The following is an 8,634-nucleotide window of genomic DNA, read 5'->3' on the forward strand; positions in this document are numbered from 1 at the left end:
GCTTAGAAGTAATATAAATAAAAATTGTTCTTCGCTCGGGTTAATTGTTTCTCGATTGATTTGAAGACGATTGAAGGCTTCTGTGGCTTGTTTGTGGGTTTCTCCCAGCCATTTGGGAACAGCTTGTGCAGGTCACAGATCAGATTTTCCCTCTCTCTGACGCGTGTGTCTAGTTCCACTGGTTCTGTTTAGCGTTAATATCTTGTACGTTGTGAACATGGCTCCTCTCTTCCTTCCGACGTGTTGAGGCGGAGTTCCTTCAACTGTGTGCTGTATCTCCATGCTCAAACCTCCGGAACGATCACTGTCACATGCCTCAGGAGTTTGTGTAGTTGAGATTAATTCCTTGATTTGAATATGAGGCAAGCGCTGCATATTGGAGAGTGTGTGGTACATACGTTGTGTTCAGTGTTCTGGAGGATTCCTTGCCAACGGTTCTTATGGATATCATTGCCTTTATCAGTTTATGGTAAGTTACCTTGCTGTGGTTCCGGGGCTCGAGTTCCCTGCGGCCCGGTCTCTGACCAGACCTGGTTGGCATGGCATGTTCTACCCCCCTCCTCACACACCTGCATTACCCCCCCTCCTCACACACCTGCATTACCCCCCCTCCTCACACACCTGCATTACCCCCTCCCCATGGAGCGGGGGGGGGGGGGGGAGGAGGGTTTTGCTAGGGAGTAGAGTTAGAATATATGAACCTACTACAGGTCGTGTGAGTCAGCCCCCCCCCCCCCACACACACACACACACACACACACACCTGCCAGCCACACAGGCAGAGAGAGAGGGGGGGGGAAATAGTGATCATTGTGGCAAAGTGTTGTACCTTGATTGACTGACCGCTCGCGTGTTAACATTGTAGGGGGTAGCAGGTGAAGGGGTCAGGACGGGAACTCTCTCTGTCTCTCCCTGTCTCCAGTTCGAGAGAGAGACAGAGAGAGAGAGAGAGAGAGAGAGAGATTAAGGGTGGGGAGAGAGAGAGAGAGAGAGATTAAGGGTGGGGAGAGAGAGATAGAGAGAGATTAAGGGTGGGGAGAGAGAGAGAGAGAGAGAGAGATTAAGGGTAGGAGAGAGAGAGAGAGAGTAGAGGAAGAGAGGCAGGTGTGTGCAGGGGTCCATGGAGGCTAGGCAGGTGGACGGGGCCAGGCGGAGGCAACACAAGACTATCTGCCTGTGACATCCATATATCAGCAGGAGGGAGAAGGGGGGCGAGCTTCGTGTACAATGGCCACCTCCCCCCTTCCCCCTCCTGGCACGTGGGGGGTCCCATTTGTGACCCCTCTGTCGTGTGGTGGGGGGGGGAGGGTCTCTCTCTCTCTATCCCTCTCTCTCTGCTACACCTGACAGGATTTCAGCATAGATACTAAAAGAGTGTGCAGAAGCACTGTGCGTGCCACTGTCTCTGGTGTATAAGAGATCACAGGAGACCTTCCGGAAAGTTAGAAGACAGCTAATGTAGCCCGATACAGGAAGAGGTGAAAGGCAGGAGGGACTGAACTGCCTGAGGAGGTGCACAGGTACACAGGTACACAGGTGAGGAGGTCGACGTCCATCACCTGTGTTCCACGCAAGGGGATGAAGGTGGTGGGAAGAATGCACATTTGGAGAGACGGTCCATTTCGACTCTCCATCAACACGGGTTCAGGGACGGTACATGTCGCCTTTCGGCTTCGTTAGAATACGTTGACCAGGCGACGAACGCTAGGCAAGATAACCAAGGGTGGAGCAGACTGTATTTTCTTGGATTGTCAGAAAATCTTAGACACGACACTCCATAAAAGGCTGGGGCTAGATTCACGTAGCAGTTACGCAAGCACTTACGAACCTATATATCTTTTCTCAATGTTTGGCGGCTTTGTTTACAATTATTAGACAGTTAATGAGCTCCGAAAGCACCAGGAGGTTGTTTATAACAATAACAACAGTTGATTGGCAAATTTTCATGCTTGTAAACTGTTTAATAAATGTAACCAAAGCCGTCAAAGATTGAGGAAAGATGTACAGGTTCGTAAGTGCTTGCGTAACGGCTTCGTGAATCTGGCCCCTGGTGCACAAGTAGGAGCTGCAGACAGGAGCGACAGGTAAGGTGCTCTAGTGGACAAGACTGCACACAAGAGGCAGGAAACTGAGAGTTACTGTAAGAGAGAGATTCCAGAATGACGAGATGTCACCAGCGGAGTCCCACAGGGGTATGAACTACCAAGAGGGACTACGGAACCAAACCTCACGTAGCTGAAAGACAGAAAAGTTAGGCGGGGGAGACATGATCACCCCATGCAAGATTCTCCGAGGAATTGATAGCGTAGATAAAGACAGTTTATTTAACACAGGTGGGCACAAGTCCAAGCGGACACAGGTGGAAACTGAGTACCCAGATGAGCCACAGAGATGTTAGAAAGAACTTTGTCAGTGTCAGAGTAGTTAACAGATGGAATGCACTAGGCAGTGATGTGGTGGAGGCTGACTCCATACACAGTTTTAAATGTAAATATGATAGAGCCCAGTAGGCTCAGGAACCAGTACACCAGTTGATTGACGGTTGAGAGGCGGGACCAAAGAGTTGGAACTCAACCCCCGCATGCATAAGTTGGTGAGAAGACAGGTGGATGAATGCCAGGTGTTGAGGACGGCAGGTGTGTGGAGGCAGGTGTACACGTTCACCAGTTGTGTGAAGACACAACCATTGGGGATATCCTCGCTAGCTAAGTCCTGTGTTGCCTTCGTAATGTTGTAAGTCATACGGATATCGAGCTGTTGAGGCGTGCCGCGTGCGTGTGCGTGCGTGCGTGTTGCGTGCGTGTGCGTGTCTTCTGCGTGTGCGTAGGAGGGAGGGGGAGGGACTTGGATCCCTCATAAGAACGTTTAAGGACATTTGATCCTCACTCAATTACGCCAGTCCTCGTGTGGAACTCTTGGCTCCAGCCGCTGGTGAGGGGACCAGAGGGGACCCCCACAAGGGGAGGGGGGGAAAGGGGACGGGGGAGGGAAGAAGAGGGAAGAGGGAAGGAGGGGAAGGGGGAAGGAATATATATCAGGAAGAATGAGAACATAAACGCTAGGCAAGTATCTAATTTTTTTTAATCTTACCTCCTCTTGTGCTCCGCTCTCTCTTCCTTTTGTTCCATTCCCTTTCCTCTCTCTCTCTCTCTCTCTCTCTCTCTCTCTCTCTCTCTCCTCTCTCTCTCTCTCTCTCTCTCTCTCTCTCTCTCTCTCTCTCTCTCTCTCTCTCTCTCTCTCTCTCCCTCTCTCTCTCTCTCTCTCTCTCTCTCTCTCTCTCTCCCTCTCTCTCTCTCTCTCTCTCTCTCTCTCTCTCTCTCTCTCTCTCTCTCTCTCTCTCTCTCTCTCCTCTCTCTCTCTCTCTCTCTCTCTCTCTCTCTCTCTCTCTCTCTCTCTCTCTCTCTCTCTCTCTCTCTCTCTCCCTCTCTCTCTCTCTCTCTCTCTCTCTCTCTCTCTCTCTCTCTCTCTCTCTCTCTCTCTCTCTCTCTCTCTCTCTCTCTCTCTCTCTCTCTCTCTCTCTCCCCCTCCCTCCCCCACACACAACACATGATACCTATAAGAGGTAAACCATCGATAAAACAGGAATTACCCGACAAGGCCAATTTTCCCTGTGGTCCAGGAGGGGGGGGGGGTACAGGGGGGGCCATCCCCCCCTCCACCCCCCTCCCCCCCCTCCCCTCGGATCAGCACACGAGACCCTAACAACATAACCACCTTCATTTCCTCTATCATATGACCTCCCCCCAATACTCCCCCTCCACCCCCCGTGCCCAGTCCCCATAGCACGTTCCCCCCCCTGGCGCAGTCCCCATAGCACCTCCCCCCCCATACATAGAGAGTGGTCCCGGAACTCTGGCGGGACCAAAGAGCCAGAGCTCAACCCCCGCAAGCACAACTAGGTGAATAGAACTAGGGGAATAGAACTAGGGGGAATACAACTAGGTGAGTACAACTAGGTGAACACACACACACGCACACACACACACTGAGAGGTATGAGCTACGAGGAAAGGCTAATTAGGGAGCTGAACCTCGCGTCTTGGAAGACAGAGGAGTGAGGGGGAGACATGACAACCACCTACAAAATTCTCAGGGGGATTGACAGGGTAGATCGGGCACTACAGTAAGTATACATTGTGTAAATAATATTAATACAAATAAATTATTAATACAATATTAACATGTTGACCAGACCACACACTAGAAGGTGAAGGGACGACGACGTTTCGGTCCGTCCTGGACCATTCTCAAGTCGATTGTGTGACTTGAGAATGGTCCAGGACGGACCGAAACGTCGTGGTCCCTTCACCTTCTAGTGTGTGGTCTGGTCAACATACTTCAGCCCCGTTATTGTGACTCATCGTCTGCATACAAATATTAACGATTAAAAGTATTATGAATATATAGAGGAGGGGACCCAGCCCCCCCCAGTGTCCCTTGGGGTCAGGGCTCTGGGGTCAGGGCTCTGGGGTCAGGGTCGTGGGGTCAGTCTCTGGGGTCAGGGCCGTGGGGTCAGGGTCTTGGGGTCAGGGTCGTGGGGTCAGGGCCGTGGGGTCAGGGCTGTGGGGTCAGGGTCGTGGGGTTAGTTTCTGGGGTCAGGGTCGTGGGGTCAGGACCGTGGGGTCAGGGCCGTTGGGGGGTCAGGGCCGTGGGGGTCAGGGTCGTGGGGTCAGTCTCTGGGGTCAGGGTCGTGGTAAAGGGGGGCCTATACCCCCACATTCCCCTAGGGACCTCCCCGGGGGGGAATAGGGACCCCCCACGGTGTTAGGGGGGACAACTTCCCCCTGCCCCAAAGAGGAGCACTTTGGGTGTGTGTGTAAGGGGGGCACGGACCCCAGGGTATTAAGGCGGACCACCCATGGCCCCCCCTCCCTGTGGGACCACCCCATGGGGGGGGGGGAATTAGGGGGGGGAGGGGAGCAGTATTGATCCCTCCCGCCAGCCAATAGGAGCGCGCGGTCCTCGCCCCCCCCCTGGGGGGAGGGGGGTCAGCCGGCCGTCGGGAGCTCAATCACGAATTAAACTCACGATTTTTCATCGATTGTCACACAATTTAGAGCCGTAGAGCCCCGTGGGGGCGCGTGGTCCGTGTGGGGGGGGGGGGGCGTGGACCCCCAGAGACACCCTTCAGGTAGCGTCTGGGGGGGGGCCCCGCCCCCTTTCCAGAAGATTCTGTGGAAGGCATCGCAGAAAGACTTGACTAAACCTAATGCCCCGTCACTCGACAGGAGGGCCGCCGGGCCCGGCTCCACCAATAGCAATCGAACGGGCCTTAAATCTCGGGCCGCGATTGGCGGAGACGTCCGCAAATCAGGAGGGATGAGAGCACAACTCCTCCAAATGAATCTTTCCGGAGGAGGAGGAGGAGGAGGAGGAGGATGGGAACTTGAGGCAATAATTGACTGTCTTGGGGCGCTGTGTCGCCGTCTTTAATTGTCTCCCGGGCCATTTGCGGTCACACGACTCAACTACGCTCTGATAATTACGCTGAGGTGCAGGAGAGAGGGAGGGAGGGGGGGGGATGGAGGGGAGGGAGGGAAAGGGGGAAGGAGGGGGAGGGAGGGAAAGGGGGAAGGAGGGGGAGGGAAGGGAAGGGAAAAGGGGGGGGGGACCTTCCGGGGATCAAGATGGAATTGAAAGCAGTTTCCAGGAAGGCTGGAGTCGGGGGCAAGAGGGGCGCATGTGACTTGTATGGTCTGTCTTGTAATCTCTCCTCCAGTCATTGACGTGCAGGGCACGTATGGGTACGTCCAGGCACGTGGAAGGTACGTCCAGGCACGTGGAAGGTACGTCCAGGCACTTGGAGGTACGTCCAGGCACGTGGGAGCACGTCCAGGCCCGTGGGAGCACGCCCAGGCCCGTGGGAGCACGCCCAGGCCAGTGGGAGCACGCCCAGGCCCGTGGGAGCACGTCTAGGTAAGTGGGAGCACGTCTAGGCACGTGGGAGCACGTCCAGGCACGTGGGAGCACGTCCAGGCACGTGGGAGCACGTCCAGGCCCATGGGAGCACGCCCAGGCCCGTGGGAGCACGCCCAGGCCCGTGGGATCACACAGGAGCACGTCCAGGCCCGTGGGAGCACGCCCAGGCCCGTGGGAGCACATGGGAGCACGCCCAGGCCCGTGGGAGCACGCCCAGGCCCGTGGGAGCACGCCCAGGCCCGTGGGAGCACGCCCAGGCCCGTGGGAGCACATGGGAGCACGTCCAGGCCCGTAGGAGCACACAGGAGCACGTCCAGGCCCGTGGGAGCACGCCCAGGCCCGTGGGAGCACATGGGAGCACGCCCAGGCCCGTGGGAGCAGGTCCACCCCCACCCCAGAGAGGGGCGGGAGCGGCACACTAAGTGAGCAGCCTCTCTTACATAACTCCCACAGCGGCCCACAGTGCCAGTGCCAGACATGTAGTGCCTCGTTAGTAGGGCCAGAGGGGGGGGGGGGGATGTATTTCCTTGTATTATGGGGGCGGACGGGGCGGATGTATTTCCTTGTATTATGGGGTTCTCACTCCACTCCCATGAGTGGAATAAGAAGTTGAGTGGTAGAAATATCCTAAGTTACTCCATCTCCTTGAGATGTATTTTAGTTATCTCTAATAAACTTGCCTGAACTTGAGTAACAAGCGGACTACCTCTAAGAACCGGTTCAGGAACCCATACAATGTCTCACGTACGTTAGTGACCTAACTACAGGTTAGTTAGGTCACTTAACCACAGGCTAGTTAGGTCACTTAACCACAGGCTAGTTAGGTCACTAACCGCAGGCTAGTTAGGTCACTAACCGCAGGCTAGTTAGGTCACTAACCGCAGGCTAGTTAGGTCACTTAACCACAGGCTAGTTAGGTCACTTAACCACAGGCTAGTTAGGTCACTTAACCACAGGCTAGTTAGGTCACTAACCACAGGCTAGTTAGGTCACTTAACCACAGGCTAGTTAGGTCACTTAACCGCAGGCTAGTTAGGTCACTTAACCGCAGGCTAGTTAGGTCACTTAACCGCAGGCTAGTTAGGTCACTAACCGCAGGCTAGTTAGGTCACTTAACCACAGGCTAGTTAGGTCACTTAACCACAGGCTAGTTAGGTCACTTAACCACAGGCTAGTTAGGTCACTTAACCACAGGCTAGTTAGGTCACTTAACCACAGGCTAGTTAGGTCACTTAACCACAGGCTAGTTAGGTCACTTAACCACAGGCTAGTTAGGTCACTTAACCACAGGCTAGTTAGGTCACTTAACCACAGGCTAGTTAGGTCACTTAACCACAGGCTAGTTAGGTCACTAACCACAGGCTAGTTAACCAATCACCTAAATACCGATGATCGCAGACGATGCCAAATGAAGGAGAAGAGTAGGAGACAGATGAGTCTTGTAAGATGGTCCGGGAAGATTTTGGTCCGAGAAGTGGTCATTACAGGGACCAGAAGACCACCAATAAGACGGTACCTACAGCACCAGGTACCAGGACGTACCAGCACGACGGTTATCTTGAGGTTATCTTGAGATTATTTCGGGGCTTTTTAGTGTCCCCGCGGCCCGGTCCTCGACCAGGCCTCCACCCCCAGGAAGCAGCCCGTGACAGCTGACTAACACCCAGGTACCTATTTTACTGCTAGGTAACAGACGGTACACAGGGAAGAGAGACAGACAAGCTCTTAAAGATCCCCTGGTTTAAAGAGCTGGAAGTGACTTCAGAACTCTTATCCTACCTCCAGAGGCTCGTGTCAAGAGGATGACGTCATCAAGAGTCAGAGAGCACCATACACAGACATCATCAAGAGCCAGAGAGCACCATACACAGACATCAAGAGCCAGAGAGCACCATACACAGACATCATCAAGAGTCAGAGAGCACCATACACAGACATCATCAAGAGCCAGAGAGCACCATACACAGACATCATCAAGAGCCAGAGAGCACCATACACAGACATCATCAAGAGTCAGAGAGCACCATACACAGACATCATCAAGAGTCAGAGAGCACCATACACAGACATCATCAAGAGCCAGAGAGCACCATACACAGACATCATCAAGAGCCAGAGAGCACCATACACAGACATCATCAAGAGTCAGAGAGCACCATACACATACATCATCAAGAGTCAGAGAGCACCATACACATACATCATCAAGAGTCAGAGAGCACCATACACAGACATCATCAAGAGTCAGAGAGCACCATACACAGACATCATCAAGAGTCAGAGAGCACCATACACATACATCATCAAGAGTCAGAGAGCACCATACACATACATCATCAAGAGTCAGAGAGCACCATACACAGACATCATCAAGAGCCAGAGAGCACCATACACAGACATCATCAAGAGCCAGAGAGCACCATACACAGACATCATCAAGAGTCACAGAGCACCATACACAGACATCAAGAGTCAGAGAGCACCATACACAGACATCAAGAGTCAGAGAGCACCATACACAGACATCATCAAGAGTCAGAGAGCACCATACACAGACATCATCAAGAGTCAGAGAGCACCATACACAGACATCATCAAGAGCCAGAGAGCACCATACCCAGACATCATCAAGAGTCAGAGAGCACCATACACAGACAACAATAGGACTCTCAACACCCTATACACCTTTTCTAATGGCCATATAACCTTCTTTTAA

At 53.4% G+C, this 8,634-nt stretch overlaps 1 protein-coding gene across 1 annotated transcript in view; it reads left to right on the forward strand.

The window, feature by feature from the left end:
- The window catches only part of LOC138369334 (uncharacterized), a 19,719-nt gene extending 11,085 nt beyond the window's left edge, over window positions 1-8,634 (forward strand). Inside the window, exon 2 of the mRNA XM_069332571.1 lies at window positions 7,704-8,634. Within this exon, the coding sequence (XP_069188672.1) occupies window positions 7,704-8,634 (931 nt within the window). The remainder of the gene's footprint in view (window positions 1-7,703) is intronic.

This window comes from Procambarus clarkii, chromosome 28 (assembly GCF_040958095.1).
Source record: "Procambarus clarkii isolate CNS0578487 chromosome 28, FALCON_Pclarkii_2.0, whole genome shotgun sequence".
NCBI classification, from domain to species: Eukaryota; Metazoa; Arthropoda; class Malacostraca; order Decapoda; family Cambaridae; genus Procambarus; species Procambarus clarkii.